General features: G+C 54.4%; 1 protein-coding gene across 1 annotated transcript in view; it reads right to left on the bottom strand.

Moving 5' to 3' along the window:
* The window catches only part of GALNT6 (polypeptide N-acetylgalactosaminyltransferase 6), a 17,119-nt gene extending 13,181 nt beyond the window's left edge, over positions 1-3,938 (bottom strand). Inside the window, exons 1-2 of the mRNA XM_004692734.2 lie at positions 3,447-3,938; positions 1,350-1,522 (exon numbers count right to left, since the gene is read on the bottom strand). Of these exons, the coding sequence (XP_004692791.1) occupies positions 1,350-1,522; positions 3,447-3,937 (664 nt within the window). The 5' untranslated portion in view covers position 3,938. The remainder of the gene's footprint in view (positions 1-1,349; positions 1,523-3,446) is intronic.
* Between the last annotated feature and the right edge of the window lie 11,232 nt (positions 3,939-15,170).

Genomic DNA, 15,170 nt, shown 5'->3' with positions numbered 1-15,170 from the left:
CAGGGCCAGGGAGGGGCGTTGCCGGGTCTGCAGGGCACCAGCGAGGACGCTGCATGTATGGATGCCCGATGCCCGTCGGGGGGGGGGAGGGGAGGGGAGGAGGGGCAGGGCCTGGAGTGCAGCTCCCCGGTTCCACACTGGGGAGAGAGCGCCCCGGACATGGTGGGCACCGGGAGGGGGCCGCTGCTCCCACAGATGTCAGGTCTGAGGGTGCACCCACAGCCCCTTTTTTCAGATGATGTTAAGAACCTGCTTTCTGCCTCTCCGCCTGACAATTACCCCCTCCTTCCGTGCCCCCACAAGCTGCTAGCCCTCTGAGACAAGGTCACTTTTCAGCTTAAACACCTCCAGGAAATTTTTTTCTTTTTTAGGTAAATACTTTTACCATGGCACGAATTTCTTCATCTTTTCAGAGTCATTTCCTACTACCCACTGAAGCTGCAACCACATCAAAACTCATCATTTCCCCCAAACACACCTCTGTCTCCAGGACTCTGTGTCTGCCATTCCTCCTCCAGGAATCCACCTCTTCACTCTCCCCAGACACCCGCTGCTCCAGCCCAGCCTTGGCCGGCCCGAGCCTGGCTCCACGGCCCGACAGAGCATTGTTCCGGTACAAAGGACACGCGAGTCTATTGTTTATGGGGTTCTCACGTGCCAAGTTGCCAATGGTGTGTGATTCATCTCTGTCTCATGCCCACCATGTGATGGAGACAGCTGTCCCCATTTTTAGCAGAGGAAAGTGAGTTTCAGAGAGGTTCCACATCTTGCCCATGATCACAGAGCAAGAGAAGACTCAGCCAGGCCCCGAACGCCTGAGTGTCAACTCTCAAGCCCCTTTCACGTCCTTTATTTAGAGCCGTGCTGCAGGCCACACCACTGTGGCTGGCTCTGCAAGCGGCCAGCTGACTGACCGCTCAGGGTACGCACTGTCTCACTTGTCACTGTCGCGTGGGGTCAGGGCCCTAGAGCTAGGTCAGCGCCAGGCACAGGGGCCCGCGGATGTTGTTGGTTTTTTTTGGGGGGCACCTTTGTTTTTTGGCGTTACGGGCAAAGGGGTCCTTGATTGGATTTTCCAGATCAGAAGAGTGGACGAGCAGGGGAGCCACACAGGGGAAGGCCACCCTCTGCCACCCGCTGTCCCAGACTGACCTGCTTGGGACCCCGCCTCAGGTGTGGGCTACCTGTCCCCTCCCCCACCTTCCTCCCTCACCTGCCTCCTTCCTCCCCTGGCCTTTTTGATGAACTATGACTCCAGGCAACAGGGCCGTGGGACGATGCCTGCCCTCGAGAGAACTTGCCCCCTTCCCGGCATGCCCAGCCCCTCCCCGGGCCCCCCATAGCCTCACCCTCCGTGCTGGCGTCGTCCACCAGTATGATCTCCCTCAGCAGGATGGCGGGGGTGGTGTGTAGGACACTGTACACCGTGCGCAGCAGCGTGGACCAGGCCTCGTTGTGGAACACGATGATGACACTGGTGGTGGGGAGTGGGGGGCAGCGCCGGAACTTCCGGTCAATACATCTGGAAGGATGAAAGCGTTGCTCCAGCTTCGCAGGTCCCGGGGAGGCCCAGGGGCCCGGGGCGCTCGGTCCAGGCCTCCACCGCCATCTTGCCGCCCTCAGAGCGCCGGCTGGAGCCGCAGCCGTGAGCCCGTTCCTGGCTTGGCTTTGTTGCCCGGCTCTGCCAGGCCGGTTCCTGGGTAGCTGCGAGGCTGAGGGGTCCCTCCACGCTCCCCTCCATTCCCTCGTCAGGTCGGGGAGTTCCCAGGGCCGAGGGTCCCCTAAGGGTCCCGCATGAAGTAATGCCATCGAGGGGTCCCTGAGGGAAAGCTGGAGGGGAAAGCGACCACGGTTTCCACACCCAGTGACAGCAAAGGCTTTTCAGTCACAACTTGTAGTTCCTCTCCAACCCATTTCTCTCGAGTTCCCTGTAGCCTGATGCTACCGCGCCTCCGTTTCCGCGACCTTCCCGCGCCCCTCACCCACTCCAGCCGCATGCGCTGGGCCACACTGCTCCCTCCTGACCGCCATCTTGGAGGAGGCGGGAATGCGCGAATCCCGCGTCTCCAGGACGCCGGTGGCCCAACGCCCTTCCTCCTGCTGGTCACAGAGGCTGTCCGGACCTCTAGTGGAGATGCAAGCTCCCCCACAGCCCGCCTCACACCCAGCGCCCTTCCCTCTGAGGCACTCGGGAGGCCCCAAGTGTCTCCGTGCCCTGGGGCTTTGGTGCTTGGCTCAAGTCTGAGGAACCCCAGATTCATAATCCTGAAGAACCATAAATAGGGGTTTGGGTCTGCCACATCCTAGCAGAAGCCTATGGTCTCTTCCACTGTACTTCTTTGGCCCCTGTGATTTTTATTTTTATTATTTATTTTGACAGTAACAAGCCATTTCATAGTATTTCCACCAATCATACAGATATGTGTATATACAAATAGATGCAAATGACCTAAAGCACATAGACTATAGTAAAATAAGCTGAAGGTGATGAAAATTTTTGAAAATTTGTTAACATTGTTTTTAATATCACTATTTAATTGTATGTTCTTATAACAGAATGCTTAGAAATAATTATTTAACAACCGGCTCACAAAATTCCTAGTAACAACTGGTTCTGTGTGTAGCTAAGAGGTGGCTCCAGCATATCACTGGAAGTGAATATTTTTTCCAATTCTGAAGTAGCTCCATAATTTCAACTATTAATTGCATTGCCACTATCATCACTAAGGCTGGCAATGTCACTGATGCTATTTTCTAGCCTATGGTAGAAGACAAGGCCAAAAAGGATATCACTACTAAGTGGAAAACGACAGTGTCCCAATGAGGAAGACACAAGTCTTTGACGTGAGGAGGGCAGGGCGTGATGAACCTGGCCATGGCACTATTATAGTGAGGTGGCTTCAGGTCAAAGAGCTAAGTGCAGGATTGAGAAGATAAACTGTTCAAATAAAGGCTGCAATGAATGCAAGGCCCTGCAGGCCTTCACCCAGGAAGGGTGGAGCAGCCCAGACCACCTGGGCCACTGTGTGTGTGTGTGTGGGGGGGGGTGAGGCCCTTTTCTCAACAGCTCAGCTTCAGGGTCCATGTCTTTGGGCTTAGGCCTCAGCAGAGTCCAGTTCAGCGAATCTGTGGCCTGGAATCAGCCCCTCCCAGTCGCCTGTGCCAGGGTCTGGGCCCAGGTCTCGCTCCCAGAGCCTCCTGCTGCGTCCTGACATCTTAATACTCGCATTTCACTCTCACAGGGCTCCCTGGGCCCAAGGTCTGACCATAATTCTCTTGAGCCCCAGCCTGTGGGGTAAGGGCAGCTGGTCAGGAAAAAAGTGAGGCTTAGAGGAAACTCTTGCCCCTGTTCTAAAATCCCCTTCAGCACTTGACCTGGCGCGTGGCCAGTGCCCACAGCATCACAGCCACGCCTTGGGCAGAACGTGGCAGGGCGAGCTACTTACTCAGGCGGCCGGGTGTCTGGCCCCAGGGCCCTCTGCAGGGAGATGCGGTCACTGGCAAAGGCGTTGAAGCAGTGCTTCTTGTAGCCCTTTTCCTTTTCTTGGGTCTCCAAGGGGGTCCACTCAGTCTTCTGAAATGCCTTCCCATCCGCCCCAGGGCTGTTGGGGTCCTGTGGCGGCCGCTCCCAGAAGGGCTTCAGCTCAGCCGAGGTATAGAACCCGGGGAGACAGGACTGGTTCATGGAGACTGGGGTCCCCTGGGGGTCTGGAGCCCTGATCTGGAACTTGGGCATCGAGTCTCTCAGGTTGTTCACTGCCCCCAACATGAGATCCAGGACGTGGTCTTTCTGGTTCACCAAGGACTTCAGCCACGGCTTCTCTGTGGCCTGCTCCCTGCTGCTCGCATCCCTCTGCAGGATGAAGACGAAGAACAAGAAGGTGCTGCCCACTGCAGCCAGGCGTAGGCGCATGTGGCGTCTGCCCAGAAGCCTCATCTCCTGGGCCGGAGGGCGGCCAGGCGGGGGAGCGCCAAGGGCTGACGGAGGGCGGCCAGGCAGGGGCAGTGCCAAGGGCTGGGCCTGACAGGGAAGCAGCTGGCCACGTGGTCCCGATCACACGTGGGGCATCTACCTGGGACGGGAGGAGGGGAGAGAGAAGTGAGCTGAGGCAGGGCTGGAGAGGGTGTCAGGCAGCAGGAGCTGGGGTTAGGCTGGGGTCAGGCCCATGGCCGAGAGGCCGCCCCCTCGGTCCAGTGCCTGGCTTTGCTGTGCCTGCATTTCCTCCAGCCACAGAACCAGGAGACTGGAGCCCAAACTTCTTTCCTACCCTGAGATTCTGCCATTCATGGATCTAGAAGAACTGGAACACGGAGACACTAGATGTGTGGGTTTAATGAACATAATCACTTCGGCACCGTCAAGTAAAATTTAAAATGTACAAGGTCTATGACCCCACAATTACACCCGTCGTTTTATGTTCCAGGTAAATTCTGGTGTGAGCCAAGAAGCATGAGCCAGAAGGTTTCCAGAAGCACAAGTCCAGCAGGATGACTCAGAAGCAACCCCACGTCCATCAGCAGTAGAACAAAGGCAGGGAGCGAGAACTGTCCTCTGTGAGGGCCCCGCCAGCAGTGACGCAGGCCCGTCACTTGTGCATGTGACAGTTTGGATGCTGAGTGGGAACAGCAAGTTGCAGAAAGATCCCCAGTTCATGAACAAATTTTTTAAAAAAGATTTATTTATTTATTCATATAGAACTGGGGTACAGGCCAGAGATGCGGAGGGTGAGAGGATTCACCAGAGACAGAGCGGGGAGCAGAACAGGCAGATCGAAGAAGTACATTGCTGAGGGGAGCAGCGGGCGGGTCAGGAGAGGTCTGCCACGCCATGTGGGTCACCTCCGGGGGCAGGCAGGGCTTGAACTCATGCGGAAGTGGCTTAAGCTTCTTAGTGCTGTGCTTTAACCCGCTGCGCCACCAGGGAGGGCCTCATGAACAATTTTGATTTACATGCTTGTGCATGAACACAAAAATGAGTAAGTGGGAAAACTGAAGAAAGCTAGAGGCTTGATGAAGTCACAGGGACTGAAGAGGGAGAGGGAAGTGTGGGGCTGTGATGCTCCAGGAACTTCCAAGTCAAGTGCTTTTTCTTCCAGGGGATGGTGAATGCGGTCCATTCAATATGGGATTTATAAATTTTATTTTGTGTACTCATTGGATTTAAAATATTTAAAAAAAAATCTGAGCTTCCATGAACCTTCCAGGCAGGGAGGGGATTCTGTCCCAGACACGAGGTTGCACAGCTCGGAGGATGGATGACTGTAACGCTTCCCGGCGCCACTCGGGAAGAGGGAGGCCGGCTGGTTGCGCCCTAGACATTGGCAGTAGCAGGCCTGGACACGAATCCCAGCTCTACCCTTTCTAATAATCACAGCACCTAGTCCTGCGGTTCTTAGAAGGATTAAATCGGATAAAATAATTGGATAAAGTTTAACAGTTTCTGCCCATAGTAAGTTCTCAAAAAGTGTTAGTGTTAGCATCAGCAAACGTGTTCTGTGGCCAAACTAATCTCTCTAAGCCTCAATTTCCTCATCTATAAAGCAGGGGTAACTAATACTTAATTCCCAGGGTTGTGGTATGGATTAAATCAGAGATAATGTGTGTAAAATACTCTGCAGAGTACCCTCAATAAATGGTATCAGTATTTCTGTTATTAGAAATAATAAATCCCTGCTCAGTTTCCCAGAAGTCACTCCAGCACCTTGGTCAAACTCACGCCCATCAACTTGTGGCATGTCTTGCTTAAAAGGAACTCCAGCTGATATATTTAATGCTGTTTTGTTGTTTTTTTTTTTAAAGATTTATTTATTCATTCATACAGAACTGGGATACAGGCCAGAAATGCGGAGGGTGAGAGGATTCACCAGAGATAGAGTGGGGAGCAGAACAGACAGATCGAGGAAGTACACTGCTGAGGGGAGCAGCGGGCGGGCCAGGAGAGGTCTGCCGCGCCATGTGGTCACCTCTGGGGCAGGCGGGGATCGAACTCATGCGGAAGTGGCTTAAGCTTCTTGGTGCTGTGCTTTAACCCGCTGTGCCACCAGGGAGGGCCCTAATGCTGTTTTTTAAAAACTCAAGCACCTGCCTCGGGAGAAGCTTGGTGGCCAGCGTCTCCAAGACCGGGCAAGCCTAGCCATGAGAGCTCAAGGGTGAGCTGATCTTTTATTGGGTTAAGGGGACAGGTGGTTTTCTTTTATAACACCAAATTCACAGCAGCAGCAGAAATGAGAGAAAATGAAATCTCATGCAGTGTCTATTTTGTACTAGGAGAGTAGGTTTGTTCCTTCTGCCAGCACAGATGAAATGCCTTCTCAATGTCAGGGACTCAGGCCCTCCCTGGAGGTGCAACAGGTTAAAGTACAGCACCATGAAGCTCGTGCAACCACTGCAGCACGAATTCGATCCTCCATCGGGGAGGTGACCCACAAGGTGCAGCAGATCTCTCCTGTCTCCCCGCTGCTCCCCTCAGCAGTGGGTTTCAGTAAATTCGCCTTTTCTGCTTCCCACTCTGTCTCTGGTGAATCCTCTCACTTCCCGCACCTCTGGCCTGTACCCCAGTTTGATATGCATAAATAAATCGTTTTAAAAATTTAAAAATAGATATTCTTTTTTAAAAAAAATGTCAAGGACTCTGTGAGATGGGAGATAGAGAGATGAGCAAGCCCAGCCTATGAGGAGCGTCAATGGGGGAAGGCAGATTTCAAAAGACACCACGAGAGGGGCACCCTTGGGTGCTGAGTGGAGGTCATGCAGGAGACTGCTCATGGGGGAGAGTGACAGCTGTCTGTTCTGCAGAGGAGAAGCTGGGTGGAGCACTGACCACAAGCCGGAGTTAGCCAGGCAAGCAGGGCGCATTCCAGGCAGCCAAGGAGCACACAAAAGGCCCCAAGTGGAGACGGCAAGGCCCATAGGGGAGAGCCAGGAGCTTGGTGTGGGCGTGCAGAGTCCGAGGGGAAGAGCTGAGGGGCTGGGAGAGGCAGCTGTAACGTGGGGAGTCCCAGGGGAACAGCCGAGGGGCTGGGAGAGGCGGCTGTGACGAGTGTACCTGGACCTGCTTCAGGGGAATGAAAGGTCCTTGGGGGGCCAGCATTAGAGAAAGAGAACTGTGAGAGCCGCGAAGGTGACCCCCGGCTGGGAGCTGGAGGGCCAGTGGAGCGGCCCTGGGTCTGGCCCAACATGGCCGCAGTGTCAATGAGGAGTGAGAACGTGTGCTGGGGAATGCCCTTGGGTGGCAGGGTGGGATAATTCATTCCACCTGGGTCGCAGGGACACCAAGAGTCTTTTAAAGGGATCTTAAAAATTTAGCTGGAGAATAAGAGTAAGCAGCACCGGGGTCAGGTAGCACCTGTCCAGGGAGGGGACAGGAGCATGAACACCTTTCACTGAATACCCTTTTGCACTGGAAAGCTGACTGCACTGTGTATCCACAACTAATAAAGCTAAAAGTTAACAATAGTTAACACAAGCAGCCAAGTACCAAAGTTTAAAATGGTGGCGTTTCCTGTGGGCTTGAAGAAGGCCTTACAGAGGAAATGGGTAGGGACCCGCCTCAGGCGCAGAGGCAGCTTCCTGTCCCAAGGCTGAGCAAGCTCTGCTGGGCCAGCACAGGGGTGAGCAACACTTCAGCATTCCTCGAACTGCCCAGCAAAGCGTAAGAAAAGGTCCCTCAGCAAGGGAAGGTGTTGACCGTCCTGCGTCCTCCCAGATCCTTTGGTTTACTTTCGCGCTCCAGCAAGAAAGAGGGAGCACTGTGAGAATCCGAGGCATGGTGAGCTCCCTGGTGTCTAGGGGTTACGTCTCAGCACTGTCACCTGGGTCTGCTCCGCGGCCAGGGAGTGACCCACAGGGCGCAGCAGACCTCTCCTGTCCCACCCGCTGCTCCTCTCAGCAATGTATTTCGGTAGCTCCACCTGTTCTGCTCCCCATGCTGTGTCTGGTGAATCCTCTCACCCCTCCCCTCCTCCCCCATCACTGGCCTAAACCTCAGTTCTTCTATTCAATTAAGATTTAAATAAAATCTTAAAAAGAGAGAGAGAGGCATGGTAATGGCTGCTTTTCCAGCAGCTGCCAAGTTTTGAAGACTCACCTCTTCCAGGAAGGCCTCCCTGACTGATTCACTCAGAATCACCAATCACTCAGGTCACTCCAAATTCCTTGTCCTAGCACTGCCCTGTGGTGCCTTGCCGTGAGTTTCACCTTTGTTCCTTTTATTTGCCTTGGAAAGAGAAAACGCCAGGGTTAAATCAGGCCCTTTCTAGGTATCTGCTCTCTGGATCCAATCTGGCCATCTAAGACTTTCTCTCTGGAGCCTGTATTTCCTCAAAGTACTAACCACATCCTGAAATGAAATGAGACACCTGTTATTAGTCTTGGCTGTCTCTAGTTTGTTTGTTTAGCATATGGGCATTGGAAACAGTCCCTTAGAAGAGATACATCACTGCATGGAAGCCAGATGCTTTGGGATTAAGGACCCTGGCTGTCTGCACAGGAAACAATTCCCAGAAGTGTGGTTAGCAAGTTGAGGGAGGTCACCCCTCCATCATCCTCGGTGAAGGATGATGAAAAATAAATAGAATCTTAAAGAGAGAGAGAAACAAAGGCATAGTGATGGCTTATTTTCCAGCTGCTGTCAAGTTTTGAAGACTCACCTCTTCCAGGAAGGCCTCCCTGACTGATTCACTCAGAATCACCTATTGTATCACTTTGTCATCAAGTGCAGGGAGGCCTCCAGGGTCCTTTGTAACTCCCTGTTCCTCTGTGTACTTCCTTATAGCCAGCAAGTGAACCAAGAGAAAGGAGGACAAGGACTTCCTCACCTTTGCACTCCCATGGCCTGCTCTCCGGCCCACTGGGCAGTGTGCCCTCGACCTTCACATACTCGGTCCCTTTGCTGTGCTGAGCATTTACTCCCAGCTCTTGCTCCCACCGCCCCTCCTGGGACCACGACACTCCTTGGTTCAGGAGTCAGATGTTGCCAGAAAAGCCTCTTCTCCTGGGAAGCCCTCCTTGACTGAACAAACAGGACCTACTTCCCTGGCCCACCAGGCAGAACAATAATCTACCTTCTCCCACGGATAACCCAGCGTCTATCAAACTATTGATTGCAGTGACTGTGAAATCAATTAAAGTGTCTGCAATTTAATCTGCTGCAAATCAACATTAAAAAAAAAAAAACAAACCTTTAAAAGAGCAGAAAGAATAGAATACAGAAGAAAAATACCAGAAAGTATATAGTATGAAATATGGTGTCTTTTTTTTTTTTTTTAAAGATTTATTTATTTGTGCATACAGAACTGGGGTACAGGCCAGAGGCTCAGGGGCGGTGAGAGGCTTCACCAGTGACAGAGTGGGGAACAGAACAGGCAGATTGACGAAGTACACTGCTGAAGGGAGCAGCAGGCGGGTCAGGAGAGGTCTGCCACGCCATGTGGTCACCTCCGGGGCAGGCGGGAATCGAACTCATGCGGAAGCGGCTTTAGATTCTCAGTGCTGTGCTTTAACCCGCTGCGCCACCAGGGAGGGCCTAAGTGTCGTTTTGTTAAAATTTCACTTCAGAGGCCCTCCCTGGTGGCGCAGCGGGTTAAAGAACAGCACTGAGAATCTAAAGCCGCTTCCACATGAGTTCGATTCCCGCCTGCCCCAGAGGTGACCACATGGTGTGGCAGACCTCTCCTGGCCCGCCCACTGCTCCCCTCAGCAGTGTACTTCATTGATCTGCCTGTTCTGTTCCCTACTCTGTCTCTGGTGAAGCCTCTCACCACCCCTGAGCCTCTGGCCTTTACCCCAGTTCTGTATGCACAAATAAATAAAAATTTTAAAAAAAAAAAATTCATTTCAGAGTGTGGTAGCTAGACAGAAAATGTCGATATTGAGACACATAGGACAGATTATATAATAGAGTGTACCAAATGTCTTAGTGCAGTTTTAAGCTTTAGTAATTCCAGAAGTATAAATGCTGCAGACTTCAAAGACGATATTTTTTTAAAGTTTTCTTTGTACTTTTTTTTTTTGCTGTTCTGTATCTTTTCTTTGCCCTTCTTTTACCTCAGTTCATTTTATAAGTTTTGAACACTACATTTTTATGTTCACGTTTGTACCAACCCATTGAACATGACAAGCAGTTCCTGATACAAATGAACCCTGCACAATTTGTCATTCAAAATTCATGTAGCTAACTCAAGGTAAAAGAAACATAAATAATGACACATGCTAAGGGTCCAAGCGCAGAGCAGCCGAACACGCCTTCCGTGACCCCGTCACACACAAGTGTCCTTGAATGCTCCTCACTTGGGCCCAGTCAAGGTCGGAGCAGCCTTTCCTCCCAGCCTTCACCTGGCGTCACCTGGAAAGTCTAACACGTTCCCTAGGTAGCCGGAGCTTCACAGGCCTGACCGAGATGAGGCCGGGGAGGTCAAAGTGACCGTCCCAGCTCCCGCAGCGAGCACTGTCCGCCACGCGGCCTCCACTAAACGGTGCTTTTCGTGGACTGACAAGTACTCGGACAGCGTGATGTGCTTGCCTCTGTGTGGGCCTCTGTCTGGAGTCCAGCACCCTCATTTTACAGGTGAGGTGCAGAAGTTCCTGGCTTGTCTCGGGCCGCGCGGCTGGTGACTGAGCGGGCCGTGGGATCCAACGCCCGTCCACAGCGCTGTGCCCACACGGGCCCCTCCTCCTTGAGGTCACCTGGGGAGCCTGGCCCCCATGAGCTGGGGCAAGGCAGTTCTTCTGAGCCTTCCTCATTCCAATCGACTCCCACACCCTCGACTCCCACTCAGGACTGCAAGTGCCTTAAAGATGCCGAAGCTGGCATTCCCTGGCAGAGTTCCGGCTTCGGTGAAGCCAGGGTCAGCCACCCGGGACAGGCTCTTTCTGCTTACAAGGAGCCACTCGCCTCCCCGAGAAGGGAGACGTGGCAGCCAGGAAGCAGCAGACCGACATCACCACAGCCATGTCAGCTCAAGTTACCCAGACAGACTGAGGCCCAATTACAGGTTTCTGCAGAAAGTGATGGCTGTCCCCACATCACACAGGGTGCAGGTGTGGAGGCCCAGACATCACGTGGTGGGGGGCAGGGCAGTCTCAAGCTGGCGGGGTGGAGGGCCCAGGGGCTGAGAGTCTTAGACAAACGATTCTCCCACTCTGCCTTGCAGCAACTTTCTCTTTCTCACCATCAGGCCCAGCACGCATTTCACTCCCCTAGTCAGTCTCATGCTGTGAGACTGTGAGCCGCCATTATCTCCCCCAGACCCTCCTCCCATCTCGGATCCTTTTGATGACAAACGCTAGGAAGGTTTCACTTTTCCTCAGAATTACCCCTTGAGAAACACCAGCCCCTCCCCCCCAAGACCAAAATTCAGGACAGTGGCTTCTTTTCCCAGAAAGACTACTGAAAGTTATTTCTGTGACTAGCCTATCAACTGTTTCCCTATGGTATCCAGCTGTACTCTCTGCTTGCCTAATGTTTACCCAGCTCAGTTTTGCTCACCCTGTACACCCAGCCCAGTGCTCGGCGGCTACTCTGTGCTGAGGAAAGAGTTTTGCTGTATTCCAAGTGTGGGGGGTCACTGAGTCCAGCTACGGTGGGGTCCCGGGGAAGCTCGGCAGGCACTGTTTATGCTGGAGCACCCCAGGGCCTGGCAGGGGCGCGCCGGGCAACTCTCCCCTGAGCCCGGAGACCACAGGAGAAGGGGCCCGGGCGGCGCCAGGTGGGATTTCCGAGGCACCTGGGAGCTAGTGACATCAGGCTGGGCCCGAGATGACGAGATGACGCAAAGAAGGGAACCTGAATTGCGTCTTATCATCTATCGCTTGTGGGTCAGGGAACGGGGGCGGAGGGGGTTCTTGGGAGGGGAATTCCTGAGCATCTGGCTGGTCTCCAGTTGTGGAGAGGAGCTGACAGGAGGGGGCAGACCTGAGGCTTTTCCTTCTGTCCTCGCTGGTCTGCTGCTGGCTCCAGGCTGCTTCTAGCCAGGGCCCACCCCGCTCAGGTGTGTGCCCTGCCCCCAGGCCTGTCTTTCCAACTCCCCATCATGGCCCGGGCCAGGGCATCCCTGAGGGGCCGCTGCCTCTGCCACTGTCAGGCATATGGACTTTGCAATCTCTCCTCCATGTCAAGTGCCCCCACGCCCACGTCCTGCTGACTCACGCCTGCTCCCAGATCCTTCTGTTCCTCCTCTCAGGACCGTCATCTGAGTCTTTGCTCTTATTGCCCAACATCTGGAGGATGAGCACAGCCCTCCGGCCTCGGCGCCTCAGGCCTCTCCACTGGCGCACAACGGCACGAGTCTTCCTAGTCCTGGAGGCAGTTGGTCGGCCCTGCTGGCCGAGTCCCGGGCGTCTGCTCCCGTTTGCTCCTCTCCCTCCCGGGCTGTCTTTTCCTCCTCGGACCTGCTCCTGTACATTCTGGCTACACGAGCCATGTTCCTTTTCTCTTCCAAGTCCTCACAAGAAACTCCCCTCCTCCAAGAAGGCTTCTTAGGCTAAGGTGCATTTTAGCTGCCCTCAGGGTCCACGTGTGCTCGTCTCCAAGGGCCACTGCTCATATTTTTCCTATGTGGAACTTGCCACGTGGAGGGAGAGTCAGCGGGCCTGTCAGATACTGGGCAGTCTAGATCCTGTTTTTCTTCCTTCTCAACCTTGAAATCTTGGCCCCCAGGGGCCTCCCTGGCTATGCATTCCACTGCCCTGCCCCATGCTTTCTTCTCTGTTTAACGCACAGCTGAAGGTGGAGACTGGATTCTTCTTTCCTTCACTACCCCCCAAACCCCCCAGGACAGAGTCTCCAGCCGCACGGGCAGTGGGCAGCATACTCAGGCATGCTGGGCTCTCCCAGAACACAGGAGTTACCCAGGTTATTATCAAACGTCCATGTGGGCTTTTCTCTTATCAGAAAAACAAAAACCGAACCCTAAATCTCTACCTGGGGTTCAATACCAGGATGCACAGGGCCCAAGAGAACAACCTGACCCCGTGGGTTCTCCGGTGCCACAAAAGAGCCTAACAGGCCTTCTTCTGCCCGGACTGAACTTATCCTTGTTCGCCGTGCAAGCCTATCACGCAGCACAATTACAGCATTGAGCTCAGCATGGAGACAGGCACTGCCCTGCACTTGACCTCTGGTCAAACCCTCAGTCTTGGTCCCATCAAATGAAGACAGACGTTTTCCCAAAGAGGGACAGGGGACTTTTTGCACTCAAAAAGGAAAAGAAGACTGAATGAGCCCATCCCTTCCAGGCCTGGAGATGCCGACCCTGAGTCTGTGGGGGCCTGGCGAGGTTTAGGCCAAACACCACTCCTCGTTCTGTGCAGAAGGAAACACAGGAAGCACAGGGAGGCCCTGTCACCCGGCCAGAGCCACACAGCTGAGAAGCTGCCAGACAGAATCTACACTCAGGCTCCTATCTCCCCAAAGCCCATGGTTAACCATGACACCACATGCACTTGGCTGTGCGAGCCCTGTGCCAAAGCATTTCCATACACACCATCTCATCTGCTCCCCACCCAGGGAGTGTTACGTGATTTGGCTAAGGCTGCACAAACCAAATTAGCAACAGAGCTGAGTCAGCTGCCTACCTCCACTGCCTCCTTGAGCAGTGGGCTTTGGGGTTAGCTGCCCTCACCACCCCGACTCTGTGCTGGGCAACGGCTATGTATCGCTGGCCTCGGTGTGTTGCACTGAACCGGGGTTGAGATGCTCCTGGCCTCAGAGGGCATCTGACACGCCCCAGGGCGGCCACTTCTGGGGCCTGGGCTCTTCCACGTGGCTGTGGGGATGTGGCCATCCTGCCACCGTGGGCCACGATGAGCACAGATGAGGCCATCGGGACAGCCCTGAGCCTTCAGAATCCACCAGCCTCAGGCTACTTCTGCCCCGTTGCAGCCCTGGTTCCCCAGAGAGTAGATTTCTTTGGTCATTGCTGGCCTTGTTGAGATACAGAACAAGGAAGCGCCCGCAGGGATTCTGCCTTCTCTAGGAAACCTGAACCAGGCATGTTTCAAGCCCGGTACCTGGGTCTGTGCCACTCATCACATGATCTTGTCTAGTCCTCCTTAGCCTGTGATGAGCAGGGAAGCGGCTCATCTGTTGGAGGGGAGAAGCTCTGGGAAGTGTACACACATCTCTGGTAAAATGACCACAAGCCCCAGAGTCACCTAACTTGCCCAGTGCCTGTAAACTGCCTGTGCACCTGCAGGTGAGCCGAGAGAAGCATTAAAACCTTCCCTGGGGTTGGTGCTGTAGGCTACTGGGAAGGTAGGGAGGGGGGTGACCCCTACCCACCTCCATACACAGAGGGGCCCCTGTCCTACCCTCCACAGAGCTCAGGGTCTGGGGTAACTGGCTCTGGGGGAAAATAACCAACTGTTTCTCTTTGGGGTTAGCCTGGAGTTCGGAATAAGTGACAGATCATTGGGGAAGTTGGTGGCAGTCACAGTCACACTCCCTTCCCCCACAATACCACGCAGCTCCCTCCGACCCCCAAGGCCCCAAGTGCACAGGAAGGATGAGGGAACAGGCCTGAGACCCCACACCCACCTTCGAGGCGTCTTTTTCAGCTCAGGTGCAATGAGGAAAGATTTTCTACACAAGAACAGATGGGTGACCCAACGGGAAGAGGAGTGAGAGGGGGTGACACAGGAGTGTGGGGTCTAGGCGGTGAAGGGAAGAGGCTGTAGCCCCCCCCAGGGGCCCTCTCCATCTCCATCATTTCAAGTTCTAGTTTTGAGCCGCTCTCATCCTTTAAGGATGGGTGCAAAGGCCGGTGGGGGGGTGAGGGGAACATCTAGAGGCCGGCACTGACTGGGTCCAATCTGGCTCAGCCCCTCCGTTTTGCTGGGGTGTGGGGGGTAGTGGCACCCACAGGGAGAAAGTCGAGGGGGCAGGGGTGGGGGTGGGGGTTAAAGTGGGAAGCAAGGATCGCAGAAGCTAGCAGGACTGGGGGGGGAGTCTCAGAAGTGCGGAGGTTCTGGGTCCCCAATAGGGAGGGGGATGAAGGGGCCGGTCTGGGGCCTGTGTGGGCCGGGGGCAGCCTCTGCCGCTTACCTGCCGCGCCGAGATAGAGCCGTAGCCAGCCGCTGAGCTGCTCCTCGGTTTTCCGACGGGACATCCTGGAAGGCGGGGCCGGGGCGGGCCTTGCTGGGCGACTGGGGCGCGCCCTGCCGCCCGGCCCCGG

This window comes from Condylura cristata, unplaced genomic scaffold (assembly GCF_000260355.1).
Source record: "Condylura cristata isolate star-nosed mole 26May11 unplaced genomic scaffold, ConCri1.0 scaffold00034, whole genome shotgun sequence".
Taxonomy (NCBI): Eukaryota; Metazoa; Chordata; class Mammalia; order Eulipotyphla; family Talpidae; genus Condylura; species Condylura cristata.
Note: the sequence above shows the minus strand (reverse complement) of the source record. Positions and strands in the feature narration are given on the sequence as shown.